The following is a 21,298-nucleotide window of genomic DNA, read 5'->3' on the forward strand; positions in this document are numbered from 1 at the left end:
TTATAATTATGCAAAAAAAATAAACTTAAGAAACAAGCCAAAACAAAAACTTATGAAATAACAAACTGAAAATAAAGTAAACTAGTACATACATACATATAAAGATTTTTGTAAGAAATAATATGTAAATATTTTGGAACACATGTACAAATTAAGATCATTGTTTATGTTTAAAATATTCTAATAAAGACGTTTGTCGATTTTTTTTGCTGAGCAAAGTATCTTGGAAATGAAGATCAAGCTTAGATAGTATTTCTCTATATATATAATAGCATCAGCGATTTCTTTGGCTTTCGTTTTAACAATTGTACCTAAAAAGATAATAGGCGCATGTAAAATATACAGTAATATGTGTAATAATTAAAGTATGTTACCTGATAATGGAATATTTTTGCTTCAAGCTCTAATGAACCACTCATAGCACTGTCTGTCAATATTTCTGCCCTCTTCTCTCAGGAAGCTTCTTTTTTCATTCACATTTATATTTGAGTGGAACTTACTTAATAAAACATCCTTATTTTTAATAATCTCAGCTGCCTGTGTTTTTCCTATTCCAAACCGTTTTGCTAAGTCGCGTAAGCTTAGTTTGTCTTTATTAAAAATCTCAATTACGTCAACTTTTTCTTTAAGAGTTAGCACTTTACGTTTTGACGACATATTGGTTGTTACGCTAATAACGCTAGAAGATACGACAATAAATTAAAGCTAAATGCATTAACAAAACAGTCAAAACACAAAAACATCTCGACAAACCGGCGCCATGCGAGGAGTACCGTCGTATCGGGGAAAACCCAGGCTCTGGCACCAATGCAACCCCCGATTGCGTGTTTAAAGTTTTTCTGTGTCCGCTCAAGAGAAGGTTTAGCGATTCTTCGGACCACTTTTAGGTGTCCGCGTCCGCCCGAGAGAGTGTCCATTAAAGCATATGGGAATTTAGTGTATTTTCAATGGGACCAAAAAAAATGTCCGCTCAAGGGAGTTGTCCGTCTATTGGAGGTGTCCGTATCAGAGGTTTCACTGTATGTGGAATTTTCTAACATTAAATGTATGTTTGTACATAGTCTTCGTTCATACATAGGAATAATAAATTGAAAAAGTTTGTGAAGCATTATCATTTGACATGAGTAAATATAAACCTAGAAACAATAGAAACCTAGTAGTACCTACCTCCAAGAAAACTATATTTAAAATTTGTAGATCTTTTGGCACCTAATTGCTATAATGAAATGCCCAAGGACATTAAATCTATAAATAAACTAAAAACATTTAACAAAAAAGCAAAACTTACATACATGATGATATTAATAAGTTTATGAAGTTTTGCACTCCATGATTTGTATTTTAATTGTTTATAATTTTAAATGCAATTAATTAATTCTGCAAAATTCTGATGGTGTATACAAATTTGTCATTACAATAGTTTTTAAGTTAAATTTATTAGCCTTGAAAAATCTATATTAAAAGACATGTATTATTTTGGTTAATAAATTTATCCTTATTATTATTATTACATACATAAAAGTAAAAAATTCACAAAGAGTTTTTCCATATTACCTAAGAGGCAACAGAAAAAAAACATTAAAACATATAATATGTTATAGGGTCAAAAATTAAAATAAAACAAACACACAATAATAAAACCATAGTGAGGAGAGCATCATTTGTTGTAGAATCCCTGAGTAAAGATTTTTAAACTGAGACCGATTATGTTCGATAATCAATAAACACTTGTTATTTAGAAAAACAACTGCTTCATATGGAAAACAGTCTTCAAATTACCATCCTCAATCAAAATAACGCCCTCGGAAGGAATGCAAAATCTGGTTGTCTGTTTAAGGTTAAAATATATTTCTTGGTACCAGGCATTCTATCAAATATGGTGAAAAGATAGAATACCATGCAAAACTAAGCCAAAATGAGGGTCAAAGTGAAATTTATATTTTAGGATTCTATGTATTATATAACTAGGTGTGATGTGATCAAACTTTTGTCCTCCACATACAAGCAATGTTGAATTTTGGGCCCTTTGAATTTTTCTCCTAAACTCTGCTTTAAGAAAATTGGATACATCATCACAGTAGTCATAAATTTCATGTCTTATGTTAGTGACCATAAAATAGAGTATAGAGTTCATGTTAGAGAAAGAAACCCACAAGAAACTACCAAATTAAATTAAAAAAATTATACTACCCTTCCTAGACTTATTAATCATTAGAAAAAATGAAAAATTTTTTTTTAGAAATTTACAACTAAGCAAACAACCTTCATCCACAGATCACGTAATACAATTCTCTGTTGCTGCTTTTAGTAGTTAGTTCTATAGACTTTGCAAAATCCCAGACACAATAAAACATATTGCAGTTATTAATGGGTTGCCAATTAATTCAGTAACTAAATTGTTTATAAATTTTATAATTATTTTGTTTGTAAATATTACCAAAATTAAAATTTCTTACAACATAGTATGTACTAGATCAGGTATACACAATTTACAATAAATTTAATTTACTTTAACTAAAGGATAAGAAAGATATCTTAACTAAATCGGGAGTTTATTTGTTGAGCTGTAGAGATTGCAATGCAGTTTATGTGAGCCAATCTGGGTGTCAAATCAACACTAGCATATTGGAACACTTAAGTCTGTATAAGAAACAAAGGCTCTGATTTCATGGAAATGAAATCAACATTTGCTAACCATAGGAGACAATTGGATATTGTGTATTTAGATTTTTCAATGGCCTTTGATAGGTTGGACCAAGACCATGGTCATCATCATTGAAAAAATGATATCTATGGGTTTCCATCATGGCCTTGTAAAAGTCTTTCTCTCCTATCTGAAAGATCATTCCCATTATTGAATGCAATGGCTTTAAGTGAAATTGTTATCCCACACTGAGTGGTGCCCCTCAAGGAAGCAATCTTGCCCCATAAAGTTTTTCTATATTTGTCAATGATATCACTGGTACCATTATGTCTCAATGTCTTTTATTTGCAGAGGACTTCAAAAATTCACATAATAGAATCGATAGAGGATTGTGATCTATTGCAACAAGACATTGATGCTTTAGCACACTGGTGTACAATAAATAAATTACCTCTGAATATTAAAAAGTGCAAGTGTATGTCAATCTCAAATATTTGCAATGATATTTATTAAATAATGTAACTAATAATAAATAATAATAACAGTTATAGGTTAGGTAATACTCCCCTAGAAAATGTTGACTCTATGAGGGATATAACAAACCTACATTTCCTTCTTTTCTGGAAGTCTGAAGGCATGGCTTTTTAGTTGCCTTACTTGTGTTAACTAAATTCTTTATATAACCTATTGTTTTTAATATGCTCTCTTTGTTTAATATTTTAATATTCAATTCCATGTATATAATCATATTACCTTCTGTAATTATGCTTTTTTTTGTATTGGTGGCTAATAAATGTCTTATTATTATTATTATTATTATTATTATTATTATTACATTCCACAAACACATCAATGAAGTTGTTAAATCCTCCTTGAAAACTCTTGTTTTCATAATCAGATCAAGAAGAGAATTCAAAAGGTTGGACAGTCTTGTTAATTTATATAGTGGCCTAATTAAGTCCAAATTACTTTATGCAGCAATGGTGTGGTTTCCCAACTTTACTGTCCATATAAACAGGTCAGAATATGTGCAGCTCAGGTTTTTGAAGTATGTATGCTTCAAAATTGATGGAATACACCCTTCAAGGGGGTATGACCATAAACTACTTTTACAAAGATTTAATTTTTTACCTCTGAGGGACTGCACTATTCTGAGCAGCCAGCTTTTTTTATTTAAACTATTCAACTATCAAATTGATGCACCTCATTTTTTAGGGACTTAAACTTTTTTGTTCTTCCTATAAACACTAGAAATCACCTTCGCTTTTATTTAGAAAATAGACCTACTAACTTAGTAAGAAATGTACCTTTATATTGAGCTTGCTCATGGTTTAATATTTTACACAGCAATAATGAGATTGACCTGTTTAATGGCACTATAGCTACATTCAAACGCGAAATTGCTGCAATGATTATGACCTTATAACCATTAAATATTTCTGTATATATAAACTCTTCATTTAATTCTCTCTTGCCTGTAGCATACTCTGAAATTGTGAGCTTAAAATTTCAGCATTTTGTTTTTGAGTCAAACCAATTTTTGTAGACTGGTAAGTTTTATATGTTGTTTACCTATGCGGCCTTAAGTATTTAGTTTTTAGTTTTTTCCAATTTATTGGTCTGTATAATTACTTTTAATCTGTTAAGCATATGTTGTCTTATTATTAGGAATTTCCTGTTAGAGAATGTTTGGTAAATAAGTAACAAAAAAATCTACCTGTAGGACATTTTTCCCCCTAACCCTTTTGTTTTGTTTATATCTTTAATATGTGGTAACTAGTCTCCTTCCTTTTTTTAATTTCTACCCTTGACTTGCGAGTTTATTATGTTTTGCTCTTCTCTTTTTTATTAGTATACAAGGTATGAACTTATTAGTTTTTAACAATGCAAACTATGTAACCTAAATGGAATCGCCAAAAAAAAAAATGGCTATGTTCCGTTCTATACTGCCTAGTAAAAGTTTTAATTTTTCTGGTCGCCCTGATGAAGGCCAAAACATTGGCATTAAAGAAAAAAAGATTTAAAGAGCTTGGATTTTAATTGACCCCACATCCAAGTTAACCTTAGCCTGTTACATACAATTATTATATTTGGTATAATGCCATTAGAACATGTTAGTTTATTGTGATGTTGCATAAGTAAAGCTTACCAAATACTAATTTCTACCCTGAAGCATGTCAAGCATTGAAAGAAACATAAAATTTGCCTTATTTCTCTCATACAATTAAACTAATACTTTATCATAAAAAGTTTTCAGTTCTTTTGTGCATTGAAATTTGATCCAATCATTCATTTTTTATACTCAAATGGAAATATCATGTACATCCTTGTCTATGATCATTAACTAATCAATTTAATGATCACAGACCTATTACAGAGACTCCTATCTCAGTTAGGTATATGTCTCTTAATATAATTAATTTTCCTCTGAAAAACCAAATTCAACATTTAAGATCGGTGGGTGCCCTTTGTAAAGGTGTACCTATGTTAAGGTATTTAGTTAATTACTTCATCTATGGGAATTGTGTGGAAATAATACCTTTCCAGTAGTATAATATACCATCATATTTGATTATGCTTATAGTGAAATATGATGGTACACTATTACAACATTTTTTTTGATAAATCAATTCTAAATGTTTGAGAATTGTAAACCAATTTTGCCTGATCAACTGTCAAGTAATTTGTTGAAAAAAAACATGTGTGAAAACATCACATTTTCAAATTTATTACATTTTTTTATGGTAACCAAATTTTGTCCAATTGCTCATGAACAAGTTAAACACTTTTATTATTTATTTATTAGAAAATAATGACTAATGAATGAAAATATTAAAAATAATAAAAACTATTTATTGCATTGTTGCAACTCTTTCATGTACACGCCAATTCTTTAGTTTCTTTGTGTTAGTGTAATGTTAGGCTTGTATATTGTCTATAACTTTCAATATAATATATTCTTTGTAGTAACAAGACTTGATAATCTGGGACATGTATAGTTAATAGTTTTGGACTTAGAGAGCTCCATTTATTTTACATTGCATTCACTTTATTAGAAACTGGGTAGATGTTTCTTTCTATCACAGGATTTAGAGATTATATTACAAATTTAGTTCTTACTTTGTTTATGTCAATGGTTTTAGTTAGCTCACCTAAATTTATTTATGAAAAAAAATCTTTTAAAAAATATCAGAGTTTCCATTAAATACAAATCTCCGACTGACTTTAAGTCAAAAGACATAACAAGAGATAGAGATTTTTATCATTAATTTGTTCTTTCTTAACAAATCAGTTTGTATTTTCACTCATTATAAATGAAATTATCAAAAAAAGTCCCTGTATAAAGGGTATAGTAGTAAACCTTAAAGTTACGCGGAAACGGCTTTATCTAAGATACAGCTGTATTGTTTAAGGTTATCTGTCATATGAGTTGTTGAAAGTTACACATAAAATATGACACATTTTAAGATAGGCCCAGAACTGTATGAAAAACAAATATTAACAAAGTAAACTTAGTAAAGGTTGATTGATGTTTTTGTTCTGTGTTTAAGTGAGTGTAAATCGAAATATTTTTAAATGTTATCTTGTATTTATTGTATAATGTTAGGAAATTTGTTATTTAGAGCATAAAACTATAGAGAATTTTTTTTCGGAGAACATTGGTTTTAGCGGTCAATGTTGGTATGTATTGTATTATTTGCAATATTTTTGTTGGGAAGGCTTACAACCATATTATATTATACAGTGCATCCGTAAAGTAGCGGATAAATTCAATAAAAATGAAATGGACCGTTTCTGAAAAAAATGCCCGAACCCGTCGATTTTAATATTTTGTTTAGGGGTTTTCTATGTGGAAATTAAATATACAGGGTGACTCAAAAAAAAGATATGTCATCAATATGTTTTTTAAATTGGAAACCACCATTTTTTAATGCAGAATCAGAAAGAAGGCATTTTTTACAAAGGATATGGTACAAATGAATAGTGGTTACATAAGCAATTTTGAACTAAAAATTATAATAAAATGTAAAATTAAAGAAATACCTATCTAAATTAAATGTTGGTATTTTAACTTTTTAGTTGTTGTTATTGTCAGTGTCAAAAAGTGAATGTATTTTGGTGCAACTATTTGAAGTATTTTTACATTTGCAAGTGGTGTTTATTCTTTCTGAGAGGCGAAAGCAGTGACATCCTGACTGACATTCTTACTTCAACAGCTATCGGAAGTTGATTTTGATCGCCGAAATGAATTTTGCGAGCAAATGCAGCAATTATGTAATGATAACAATAATTTTTTAAAACGGATAATATTTTCTGACGAATTAACATTTACTCTTAAACGACTATGTGAACAGACAAAATTGTCGATACTGGGCGACCGAAAACCGTCATTGGTTCACAGTCACAACACCGTCAAAAAGTCAATGTGAGGTCAATGTGGAAGGAAGAGTTTTAGGACCTTACTTTTTTGATGACACTCTCGCTGGTGAGAGGTATTTGGACTTTCTTCAAAATGATCTTATCCCCGCTCTGGTAACTTTGTATCCGGATTTGGAAGAACCCGACCTGCACCAACGTGATCTTTTTTTTCAGCAAGATGGAGTCCCTCCACAAGTTTTTCCAAATCGTTGGATAGGTAGATGAGGGTTCATTGAATGGCCACCCAGATCGCCAGATTCAACTCCCCTCGATTACTTTTTATGAGGATACTTATGTGTATGTCACTAAACTAGCAGTTTCCATTTAAAAAAAATATTGATCACGTCATATCTTCAATTTCCACGTAGAAAAACCCTAACCCAAATATTAAAATTGACCGCTACGGACATTTCATTTTTATTGAATTTATCCGCTACTTTATGGATGCACTCTATATTACAGTGAATTATTAGTCTGCAATTATGTAGCTTTTTTAATTAGAATGATAACGTTATCTTGCAGTCCTAATATGTTGCAATATCCGTACTGTGCAAATTTTTAAGGATGCCATCAATTTATTTATAGAACAAACAAATAGGATATTACAGTCAGTAAGTTTATTATAAATATTAATGAATAGAGAGTCTTTTAAACCTTTAAAAACTATATACCTGAAACATATGAAACAGTTATTTACCTGATCCCCCCTTCAACAAACCCCACAGATCTGTTGTGTTTTGTCATCCTGCAAAGCACATGATTTTCTTTTAGTGCCAAACACAGGATTTATTGTTTCTGTCTGATTTTAAAATTTGCAAAAAGTGTGTAATTTGCTGCATAAGGTTGCGCTTTGTAAATACACAAAACATATAGACATAGATAATAGATATATGTACATAAAACATACATATTTTATGGTATGGTATAGAAACATAACATATTTCTATACATTTTTCCCTATAAATTTGATGTAAGAATGCCTTTTTTCTCATATAACATCTTCCTCAGCATTAATATTTGAATACTCTATCGAATGAAGGGCTTGTAGTTTTCATTCGTTATTTTTCACTAATTGTACATTGTATTATTGGTGTTATTATTCTGTGGAATTGTGTAAAATGGATGAAAACAGATAACTTCAACCAATAGCAAGGGAAAACAGTTTTTATATCATAATTTTATCTAATTTAAAATTGCTTGCAAATTAAATGTTTAATTGTATTATTGTGGGTGTTTGTTGCGTTTTTATGCATTATAAATGAAAAAAGTTTTCAGAAACGTCATCTTCGAACGACAGAGCAATTTCTTTAAATCGCTTTTCAAACCAAAGTAGGCAATCTCTAATGCATTTTTAGTCCAATATTTTAAAGTAACCTGAAAATGCGCCATATTTCTCCCGCTGGTGCTTTCGGCTACAAGCAACAAGCGTGCCCATATAAAAGGCGGGAACGTCAGAATTAGGATTTACTTGAAAACTGTTCATTTTCGTGTAGTTTGTAGTAATGGCTCGCTATATTGTATAAGGTACATCCGTCTAAATTATTTTAAGTTTTGTTAATTAGTGGTTTTTAAGTATTTAGAACATTTTTTTTTTACTAATTTGATATAATTTGCTTATAATTTCCTATAGCATGCCTGGATTAATATGTGAGCAGTTAGAAAAATGGATGCATATAATAATTTTTGGTACATCCGTTTTAGTTTGTGGTAAGATTTACACTACCGCTCAAAAGTATTCGCCCACATATGACTGTTTTAAAGTTATAACTAAATATAATAAACCCCTCAGTTATTCTTATGAAATGGTTTATTTATAACAAAATGAATATAAACAATACATTTTTCAATTAATTAAATTTAAGAAAATAAAATTTTGGATTCATCTACATGTTCGCCTCACAGAGTTTCGGTAGTCTTCTTATTAATTTGTCCAAAGTTTCCTGAGGTATCTTGTGCCACTCTTCTTGGATGATCCTCCACAAGTCTTCTTTTGATGTGGAGCATGATTTTCGCGCATGATTTCCAGTTCATCCCACAGTAATTCGATAGGATTGAGGTCCGGTGATTGTGGGGGTCATACCATAACTTTCAGAAGATGTTGCCTTTGTAATTGACCTAAATATTGCTTGCACAATTTCGACGTGTGCTTGAGGTCATTGTCATGTTGAAAGATGAACTTTTCCCCAATTATTCGAGTTCCAGAAGGAAGTACATTGTCACTTAAAATTGTTTTGTAACCCTCTTTTTGAAGAATTCCCTCTATTCTAATTAGATCGCCCACTGCAGATCCTCCGAAACAACCCCACCGAACCACCACCGTGTTTAACTGAGGCCACCATACAGTTCTCAGCGACCCTTTCATTGGCATAACGGCGACCAAAAACTCGCCTCTTCGTTCCAAAAACCTCGAATTTCGACTCGTCACTCCAGAGAACTTTCTTCCAGTCATCAATGGTCCATTCTTTGTGTGATTGGGCCCACTCAAGTCTTTTCTTTTTATTAACATCCTTCAGTAGCGGTTTCGATCCAGCTAAACGTCCTAAGACCAGCATTATAAAGTCGCCGTTTTACTGTCGAAACACTGACCGCTTTTTTACGCTCCTTGTTGATTTTTGCTGTGCTTTCAGGGGCGGTAAGGCGTCTATTGCGTTTGCTTGTAATTATAATATTTAAATCCTTCTTTGAACTTGTTGCCTTTGACCTTCCCGATCGAGGTTTGTTGCTAATAGTCCCTTCTCTGGTGAATTTCCTAACATTATAATCGACACTCCGCCTTGGAATTCCCAAATCCGTCGAAAGTTGACGGTTAGTCTTTCCAGCCTTATGAAGTCCAATGATAATACCTTTTGTTTCTACCGATAACTCTTTTATTTTAGCCATTTTAACGAATGTTGAAAAACCAGCAAAGAAACGGTGACAATCGTCAATAAGCAAGCGAAATTACTTACCCATGTTACACAAAATCAATTCTTGAAGACTAAACACCTTTAAATGTTTCAAATTTCATCGGAAACGAGCTGTAAACAGATTAGTTTTTTAGAAGAAGTGCATATGTTCACTACATTGTTTGTTATTTGCAAGACTATTTTTAAATACTCAGTGTTTTCCAACGAACCATAGTTGATAGGTATGCTGTTTAAGCATATATACGGTATAAAGATTTCGTATCTAATTTAAAATATTAAAAAGAATACATGGTGGGCAAATACTTTTGAGCGGTAGTGTATATATTGTTTATAATTAGAAGCAATCACCTAGTACCATGTGAGTACTCATCGTACTCACTCTGTTATTAATATATATCTTAAAAATGTCAACTTCAATAATAAGTTTTAATATTTGATAAATTGAACAAAAATTACTACTTATAGAAATTACACAATTTTCAGTAAGTAAAAGAAAATCAAAATGTGAAATAAGATATAGTGTGTCCAAATAAAAAAATTAAAGATTTGAAAGTTAAGAGTGCTGAGAATATTGTAGGTGGATACAGGTTAATTTTAGGTTTGTTCACATAGCAATGAAATTTTCTGACAAAAACTAAACTGAAACTGCCTGTTTCCCATATACACCTAGCGTTAATTGTCAATCACTATGATAATAGAGTTTAGACATAGTTAACACATAGAGTTAAGCTATATACCATGTTAGAATTTTATAGTCAACAAAATATCACCATCATTTCACCTGGTTTGATTTGATTTGACTAATCAGAAATTGTGGGGTGGCAAAGTATAGTCCAGTATTCTATATAGTCCTATTTCCTTTGTTTTTCATAAAATATTTATTTGAAGGTTGTAAGCAAGACGCCTATATTCTGTGTATTAAATTAATGAGTACACCAGCTTTATCATTCTTGAACACTTCTAAGAATAACAATTTTATAACTAAAATAAATTCCTTTTACTACTTAATAATAGAAGTTATTTATAACCTTTCAAAGAGTAGGAAGGTAGAATTCTTAAATAATATATTTGTTGCACTTTAATAATGTAATTTTGGTTCCAGCATTACATAAATGACTTCACTGTTTTCAAAGTTTTTCCCAACTCGAAGTTTGTATAACATTTGAAGTTCACGACTCTCGACGATTTGTATTATAGTATTTTAAAACGTTTCCTAAGGCGCCACATTCTAAAATAAGGGTTACTTTATGAGCCTTTACTAAATTCAGTTTATATTGGTAAAAAAAACATTAATCGAGAATACTTTTACTAGAATCATCATTAGTTGGCAACTTCTTCCAACTCCTAATTCCTTTGCAAGGTATATCGCCGAGAATCAAAGAAAAGAAACAATTAAAGACAACAATATTTGCGATTACCAAACATTTAATTTTTTTTTGACAATACCAATTACTACCAACAAAATTTATAAAAAAAAAGATATTGAATAAAATATCCTCGAACACATCAGTACTTGCTATAGCGATGTCATAGATATCATTATGCTCTAACTTCATGATTTTTCAATAGTAATATCTAAAATATATTTTAATACGTATTATAAATTGTTATATTATTAAACTAATGCTATTTTTTTTTAAAAACAATAACTCTCATAAGCATTCAAAAAAAATTTCGATTTTTTTTTAAAGGTTTATGCATTAATTCCAGATGTTAATGGGACTTAACAATAGTTAATATTTCCTGTATAGTCGCGTATTATATACACCTGATGATATAACAAACGAACCGAATAGGAGAAAAAACAATAAAAAATATTTCTCAATGCAATTAGCACAGGTCATCAATGTCATTGCTAACTCGGTATATTAAGCAAGCAAGGAATGTGCTTGCTTAATTAAAATATGCATTATTTATGTATCATCCATAAAAATACTCTTAATTTTTTTGTTTACTCTTGCATTTTCCTTCTAACATTGTTATTTTTTTATTGCAGACTTGCCTTGCCGAATGTGGCGCATCATTCCCGGACAGAAAATCCAAGCTCAACCACTAGACTGACCCAGGAAATATATCTTCAAAGTAATTATTTTGTTTTCTTTCCCTATTTAAATTTCTACATGTTTAGTTTCTAGCTTTAGTTTATTTCACTCATTCTATCACTAATTTGTATTTGCATGTTGTCACACAGGGAAAACTAAATATTAACACACACACACAGCATCAAAAATGTCAGCTAGCCAACTTTTGGATAATTGTGTGTAAGTAATATTCCATTAACTAATATGTGTAATTATATTTGCTGAGTTACCTTATCCTAGAACATAAAATTGCTAATTGATGTAAAGGGGTGTCTCTATTTTAAGAACTATTGGTGCAATTTATTGATAAAAAATTTTAGTCGGTACAGGTTTAAGCTTTACTGCTTTATTTAGCTATATTGGAAAATAACGCCTTTAATAATCTTTAATTCAATTTATCCATCATTGACGTAATTTTGCAAAAGATTATTAAGTTGTATCAGTCAAATTATTGTTGCCCATTAAATCAATTATAATAATTTTTCATAAATATAGTTCCTGATATCAAATGCCATAAATATATTACATATTAAGGATTATCCCTTGAAAATAAATAATATAAATTGATCAACCAGATTATAATTTGGACCATTTGTGTTATCTTTAATAATAATATAAATATATACTAGCTAGTTGCAATCAGCAGTGTTTATATTTTGCTTATTTACTAGTACTAAATTTGAGGGTGACAAGTGAGACTATTCCTTCTTTTATGCCTTCCTCTTTCTGATTTTTTGCCATCTCTGCTTTGAATTTTCCTAAATTTTTCGGTATGTATTGCAAGAAGTAAAGCCTGCATTAAAATGGCAGATATGGACATGTTACAAGCTGTCAAACATAAAAGGAAAGCCTAAAGTTTCTTGTGATCTTAAGTGTATTTTAGTGCAAATAATTTGTATAGTTGATTCACTTCTTCTTTGTTTGATTGCTGATTGTTTTTATAATAAAATAATTCTCTGTTTATGTCAATTTTCTGTTTTTCCATAATTCATGGCTTAAGCGCGTTTGGGAAAATTGCACTGACACTGCACTGATACTGAAATTTGAAGACTTGTTGCATATTTTGCACTGATTATATGTCGTAATCTAAAAGACGCGGCTATACACTATTCCATACTGGTTGTAATAGCAGGTTATCTGTCTAACTATTAAAATTCAAATTACGAGACAGTTTTACCACTAACCAAAACTCAAACACTAACTAAACTATACAATTGACTAATAAGGGATTGGACTTTTATCCCTGTTAAGAATGGTTTTTTGATTTATGAATTTTGCTAAACTTTCATATGCATCTAATTTTTTATTTTTGTCAACTGGTTTAAGTAATTTTAAATTGTCTATCCCTACAAAGTGACTAGTATTTAAAACATGTTCAGCCAAACTTTGCAATTAATCTTATCGATCTCAGACTTTTCATGGGTCTTTATTTTATTTTTTGGATTTCCTAAAAGATTTCGTTACTTGGTTGAAGTTTGATAGACCATTCTTAGACCTAAGAGTCAAGTTAGAATCATATGGTATTGCAACTTAAGTATGCTTATTTTCATCTTTTTGAAATGTAGAGTTTTTCAGATCAGAACTTTGAACTTATGTCTTCTAATCAGCTTATCAAGAATCATATCATCATAACCATTGATTGACCCTAGCAATTATTTGAATTGTTGCTTTTTCTTTATTAAATCTGTTATTACTTAGAGGAAATGAGACCAAACGATGTACCCAAAAAATGTATGGTAGCCATTAACAATGGTTAGAGTCACTAGTTATCTATCTAAAAGTTTTTGTTTCTTTTCTATAAATATCAAATTCTAACTAATTATTATTTCTGATGGCAATCTAAGAATAAAAGTTGGTTATTTCTTTCTTGTTCGAATTATCAATATTGCATTTGCTTTTGTGGAACACAAACACATCATCAACATATCTTAACCAAACTGTCCTAAGAAACGGGGGGGGGGGGGGGGTTACCCATGGTTGTAAATAGAATTACCCATGGCTGTACCTTCCAGTTGTTAAGAGTACGAGTTGTTATACTAAAAAATATTTTGTTAATTTCATTATTTCTTGGATATTATAAAGAAACTGTTGGCTGTTTTTGACTGAAAAACATTCATAAGGTAATTTCAATGTCTTACATTGCTCTATTGAAAACGTTGAAATCTTGGACATCCTATAGTGGAGACAAATGGTCTCATTTTATTTCCAGCTTTATGGATGGTTGGTAAACAATATCATTTTGGACTTGTTGGGTTTAAAAGTTTTAACTTCAATTTTTTGAAGAGGAAACAATGTTTTTGCAATCATTTAATGATCTCTTAACCTGCAAGATCATTTTTGATAAAGGGTTTTTAGAAATATTTTTATATGGGCCATTTTCAATAAGATCATCAACTCATTTTTCCCTTGTAAACTTTTAATTAGAAATAATCTTTTTCTCTCAGTCATTTAACAATATTAGAACCTGATGTGTTTTTTGATTTGGCAAGATTTCTTATAATTTGGTTGCGAATCTGTTCTCTAGCAAAATCTTTTGAAGACTCTGGAAAGTACTGAATTGATGATGCAACACTTACTATAATCTCCTCCAGGTTTTTTTTTTCAGTTTGAAACTGGTGCAAAGTTAAGACCCTTATTAAGAACATAACAATTATTATTATACATTATTCAAATATGTTTCCTTGAAAATGGCTCTGCGCTTGATACTCTAAATCAGTTTGTCTAAAAGTAGAAGTTTTTTAAAAAGTCTGTATGCCATTAACTCTAAAATGCCACGTTTACTATACAATGTTTAATTATATTAAATTATGTTTAATTATATTAATTATTATAAATGTTTAATTTCTAAATCTAACCATTTTTGCATAGCAAAAACTTCAACCCCTTTGGCAAAACGAGATTGACTTTTAAAAGATACATCAATAAACCTGGGAAAGACTGAAAGGCGTTTGCAAGATTTTAAAAACCAGACATGCATTAATTACTAGTATTGACCTTAAAATGTAAGTTCTGTTTCGCTGAACTTGAAGTCATCGTAATAGTCCTATGGTTGAAACCTTTGGTGTGACAATCAAATTACGAAACGATTGTGATAAAAAGTAGATAGGACAAACAACAAGATCAATTAATTTCAGGTTTAAATAACATATAGCTCATATGAAATGTGTAAGAGTTGAAAAGGCAAGTTTGGCTGAACATGTTTTAAATGCTGGTCACTTTGTAGGGACAGAGAACTAGAAAATTACTTAAACCAGTTAATAACAATAGAAAATTAGGTGCATACGAAAGCTTAGCAATATCCAAAAATAAAAAACAATTGTTCGATAAAGATCCAATCCCCTATAGTCAATTGTATAGTTTAGTTAGTGTTTAAGATTTGTTCGTCTATGCCTCATTGCATTGCCGCTCTATTAGTTACGTCTTTAGTATATAAGACTATTTGTAAGTAGTTCTAGTTTACTTTTAATATTCTCCTGAAGATGCAAACAACGTTAGCGAAACAGGTGTCGAGAGTAAAATAAACAGTTTTGGTTAGGGGTAAAATTGTCTCGTAATTTGAGTGTCACACCAAAGGTTTCAACCATAGGACTACCTTACTATTTCATGAAACATCTTGCGATTCTTAATAACTGTGCTACTTTTTCATCAAAATTTTAATGCTGTAAACAATAATGAGCTAACTTTTATTTCTGAGATACATGCTGAAATTTTCATGAAAATATTCCAATTAGTTTATCATACTTTTAATTTTAAAGTGAGTGGTCGGTCACTTTTAAATGATTCTCTTTGACCCTACTATCCAAAAATGCCTTTACTTTTAATATTCTTAAATGTTTTAACTGATTATCTTTTTTCATGACCTACCAGGATATCTTTAATTAAATAATATGTTTCTCTTCTCTTATAGTTCTTATTATTTTAAGTGCCTACCGTACTAATATTTTTTTATTCAGAAAAAATAGAAATTTTTTTTGCCATCAAAATATAGAGAGAACTATCTACGGAAAATGATGCACTCTTTTTTCCCTACTATCCCTATATTAACTTAGATAGGGCCTAAAATATGATACCGCACTCAAAGTCAAACTTTTCATTTTCACTCTGTATCTAGAAGCAAAAGAAGCGGTATTAAAAGGTTGTTCGAAATGTGGCACGGGTTAGTGAAAATCTCAAGATTTATCTTTAATAGTAAGGGAATTAACATACAATTGCCTAAATAGGACATAGGGTGCAAATACAAATAATATCTTGTCGTTATTCAATGTTTGTATCAAAATTGTGAGATGAAACAAATATGAGTAAAACTCTGAGAATTTCGTTATTTCGCATAATTCGCGTAACACAACTAGATTTGTAACTAACTTGTTAAGCTCAGAAAGGACTAGTTTATTCCACAGGGTCTCAGTTTAAAAAGAATTTCGAATAAATGCAACATATATACATACCGGGTGGTGCGTCGCCGAGGCACAGGATAAAAACATAGGAAAACTCATGTAAATTTTAAGGGTCAATTATTGGCTTCCCTGTACATTCTATAGAAAAAATGTAAGATAACTTTTTGAAGAGACCTATCTGGCAAATCTTTGTGCAAAGTTTAAAAAAATTTTAATAAGCGAATCTTGAATTCAATTAATTGTAATTGCAAAATTAGCAAATTTTCGGTTCATTTCTTTGGTGTCTGGTGTATACCAGTGGATCCATGTTTCGTCGACCGTCACGAAACGACGCAGAAACTCCTTCGGATTACGTTTAAACAGCGTCAAACACTGCTCTGAAGTGGTTTCATGGTTACGCTTGTTTTCCAGAGTGAGCAAACGCGGCATCCATCGCGTCGACAGCTTTCTCATGCCCAAAATTTCATGTAGGATATGACCTACGCGGTATTTCGAGATGCCTACTGTCTCAGCTATCTCGCGCATCTTCAATCGGCGGTCTGCCAATAGAAGATCGTGGATGTTCGTCACATTTTCCTCCGTGGAAGCCATTTTGAGAGCACCTGGGCGTGGCTTATCAAAAACCGACGTGCGACCACGTTCAAACTCATTAGATCAATTTTTGATGGTTGCTATCGAAGGAAAAGAGTCACCGTACATAGCATCCAAGCGCCCTTTGATTTCTCTGCGCGACTTCTCTTCCAAAAACAAGAATTGAACCACCAGTTTTTTCTAATTTTAACAGTAGCCGTCTACGAGAATGTAGTACACGATAGTACATTTCTCTTGCGATAGTATCGCCACTAGGCGGTGAGACAAAGTACTTGTCGGACCGCCCTCGTATAATGTGGTGGCCACCCTGGCCAACATATTCCAGTGTCGTCCCCGCTATGAAGTATAAAAATTTTAAATCTTTTACAAGAAATCGGCTCCAAACCTAAAATAGTACCTATATGTCCGCTAAAGCCCCCGAACAATTGATCTTATTTGATTAGCTGAATGTAACTTTAAATTCCAGAAAAGTCCTAGGCTGGTATTTCATTTACTATAAAGATAAAAATTCGACTTTTACCGCTTCCATCAACTGCATTTCCTATTATTACCTGATGCCACAAGTTAGAAGAAATGATAAAAATACATTTAAAACTGATATCAGTAGCACTGCTCACATGCTGGTGTAGCTTGAAAACCTTAGAGGTTTATAATTCATTAAACACTTTGAAATATTCAGCAAATATTAAGTGACCACAATGGGGCACTCCCAAGAACACAAGTATCTCATTTAAAATAAAGTTCATTATATATTAGTATTATTTATTACTCTATTCATTAGAGCATTTAACAGATAATCATAGTACATCAAGAAGTTTAATGGAAGCCGCAGTTTTGAAAATTTTCATTCAATTTGAAATATAATTCAGTTTGTAAAGCGTCCAATTATAGCACGGCAGTCTAACAATCATGGTATTAATTCAGGTTATCATGGGAATGCTTGCATTCTGTATAGGCATTTGCATACACAGAATTACCACAGAAAAGCGGATAGACTTTTGGACTTTTCGACGGATTTTTTGTAAAAGAGTAGGGTATGTTGGATGAGGTAGGAAGAAAATCTAAAAGTGATGATAATATTTTAATCTTATATTAAAGAAATATTCAAATAAAATACGAGCATTGGACATAACTGTTCCAAACATACTTAACAGTTAATTATTTTTATGAAAGATGAAATCTTTAATTGTCCTTATATCTATAAAAGACACAATTATTTATGAATAATACTTCTATAATGTCCTTTAACAAAATGTAACTTTTTCGGTGATTTTGACTTCGCTGTATAAGTAAATATTTGTTTTGTATTTTCTTTTTGATAAAGAAACCTAAAATTTGGTTTAACGCTGTATGCCGTTCTAATTATTTTCATAGAAATTGCAATTTATTCGCAGTAAACTTTGCACAGCATAATAAAATAGAAATCGCGAAATTCAAACTTCGGAGAAAATTAAATTACCCAAACAGGTTTAGCTTAGAACGGCATTTTTTGAACTTCTTTTATATAATTTTACATTATATAAATCATCTCGAATTTACCAAGTTAGTTGTATCAAGCTATTATACTGTTTTAGCCAATTACGTACTTTATTGCTAGCAACATTTGTATACAATAATTGTATATATGACCGGAGAAAAAATGTGTCATTTAAGCACTACATTAATGTGATAACTATTTAATAATAATAGATAATAGATACTAATAACTAATAGATATTTAATTCAATTAACGACTTATGTACATATTACTTAGCGTAAGAAGTATTTCGTAGTACATTTACGTAGCGTTTATTTGGGAATTATTTTTTTGGAGTATTTGCTGTTTTTTCTACATTACAAATGGCAAAAATAAATTTACCATGCAAAGACATTGTCATCCTTTGTTTGACTTGCAAAGCCTTCAAATATTCGATATATGTAAAAGTGCGATAATGAAAATGATCCAAAAAAATACGTGATCGGTTATGTAAAGAGCTCTATTTAAAAGGTAAAATAAAACTATTTCTTGTATTAGTTAAACTATGTAAAGAAAAATTGTTTGAAAAATTGCATCTTTTTTTAAGCAAAGTACTAAATACTACTACTAGAGAAAACCTAACTCGACTTGAATGACATCCAAATCATCAGACTATCATCGCGGCTAATTAATATAAAGTAGTCAAACATTCTCTCAGAAACTTCTAAAAATTGGTTGATGCCAGGCCGTGTTAGATGTTAATGGTTTTTTTTACGAAATACTAATACAATCATATGTTTTTAGAGAATAATGATGGTTTTTATTTTTATTTTTAACTGTAATTTTAAATTACCCCATCATTTAAAAATATTAGCCTCAACATAAATTTTTAAAAAAATAAATAGACATCCCTCTAACTCATATTCTAATTATAGATACGTCGCTATAAGCTCAGAATCAACTATAGCCAAGTAACATGCAGTAAACAATATACACGTTCTAACAAGTTTCCATTCCTCTTCCACCAGCGTACAGTGCTGGCCAAAAGTGGAGAAACTTTTAATATTTTGATTTTTTTCTTATTAAAACTAATTCGAAGTAATTGTAAATAATGTTTATGGTTATATCTAGTAGTGACGAAAATAATTAGAAAAAAAATTGAAAACAAATAATTTATTACAAAATATGCAAACAAAATTTATTTTCTCTAAGGACAAAAATGGAGAAACTTTTTATTTTTATGACATAATTATGTTATAATACAAAATGTGGATAAAAGCACACTAATACTTTGTGGCATAACCGTTATTCTTCACAACTTCACTTAACCGTCTTGGCATAGATTCAGAAGATTGTGTATAATATCTCCAGAAATTTCACTCCATGCTTCTTTTAGGACTTGGAATAATTCGTCTTTATTTCGGAACTTATTCGGATTTTTTTATCAAACTTTTTTGTCTAGGTGCTCCTACAACTTCTCGATGGGATTTAAATCTGGACTTTGAGCTGGCCACTTTATATGTTTAGATGTTTAGATAATATTGGCTATTCATGATCCCATCTATTCTCACCAGTGGACCAACGCCATGCCCGGAAAAACATCCCCACACCAACACATTACCGCCTCCATGTTTGATTGTGGGAATATTGTACTTTGGGTTGAATTTTTCATTCTCGGGCCGTCTAACCCATCTCATACCATCTGACCCAAATAAATTGAACTTACTTTCATCTGACCATAAAACGTTTTTCCATTGATTACAGGTCCAATGTAAGTGTTCTTTTGCGAATCTTAAACGAATTTGTCTATTTTTCGTTGAAATGAAAGGTTTTTTTACCGGTCTCGTGGCTTTTAAGTTGGCGTCACATAAACGTCTTCGAATAGATCGAACTGAAAGGGAAATGCTGGGATATGCCTTTTTTATATCTTCGGCGGAGAAAAATGGATTTCTTATAGAACATCGTCTAATTAGCTTATCAGTTGCAGATGTTGTTTTTTTGGGTCTACCTGGCTTAGAGATGCTGGCAGTAGTGCCTCTAGTTTGCCACAATTTGATTTGTTTACAAATGACACTTTTATGAAGATCAAGTTCTCTAGCGATTGTTACTTGTTTCACTCCCGCATTGTGCTTCTCAATTGTAAGTTTTTTTATTTGTTCAGATAAATTTATACCTCGAGGCATTTTAATACTAAATAGGCTTCTTCACAATCGAAAACGAACTGCTTCAAACGAGACCTATTTAATTTAAGATATTTAATACAAAAAGTTTCTCTATTTATGTCCTCAAGTAAAAAAAAACATTGTTTACTATTTACATTCCTGTGATAAATATTCAAACTGTTTTGGTATGAATTTATGGCTTAGGCTAAGATAAACATTTTTAATACATGGTGTCACAAAAATTTTGAATAGATTATTAAATTAGAAAATAAATTAAAGGTTTCTCTACTTTTGGCCCGCACTGTATTACAGCGTTATACGTTATACTTACCTATTAATAAGTTGTGTGAAATCAAAAAAGTGCAGTCCATTAGAGTCCATAAGTAAATATAATATAACACAATTAATAAGACTTTTGCTGGTGTTAACTAAAGTAATTCCTTACACTTAGGTTTAACCAAAAACCTTAAAATTGCGAAAAACAATTTGCACTCTCATTTATTAATGTTCAAAAATCAAATATTTACTTCACAAGCTTAGACTTAACAAAAGAAAAAATAAACAAAAAAAATGATTAATACACACATTCAGTATATTAAGTACGTTGTTTATTAGTTTTGTGTCAGGTTTTTACTCCAAAATTAT

The 21,298-nt window shown here is 30.8% G+C and overlaps 1 protein-coding gene across 10 annotated transcripts in view; it reads left to right on the forward strand.

Moving 5' to 3' along the window:
- The window catches only part of LOC126749129 (catenin delta-2), a 51,055-nt gene that overhangs the window by 3,845 nt on the left and 25,912 nt on the right, over positions 1 to 21,298 (forward strand). For 6 of the 10 annotated variants that reach the window (XM_050458782.1, XM_050458780.1, XM_050458784.1 and 3 more), the window contains exon 2: positions 11,966 to 12,051. Coding sequence is in view for 3 of the 10 variants with exons in the window: in XM_050458777.1 (XP_050314734.1) it covers positions 12,199 to 12,230 (32 nt within the window). In the remaining 7 variants the exon portion in view is untranslated. Of the gene's footprint in view, positions 1 to 11,965; positions 12,052 to 12,160; positions 12,231 to 21,298 lie in introns of all 10 variants that reach the window. The other 4 variants (XR_007664903.1, XM_050458777.1, XM_050458776.1 and 1 more) reach the window with 1 other exon arrangement.

Source organism: Anthonomus grandis, chromosome 22 (assembly GCF_022605725.1).
Source record: "Anthonomus grandis grandis chromosome 22, icAntGran1.3, whole genome shotgun sequence".
Classification (NCBI taxonomy): domain Eukaryota; kingdom Metazoa; phylum Arthropoda; class Insecta; order Coleoptera; family Curculionidae; genus Anthonomus; species Anthonomus grandis.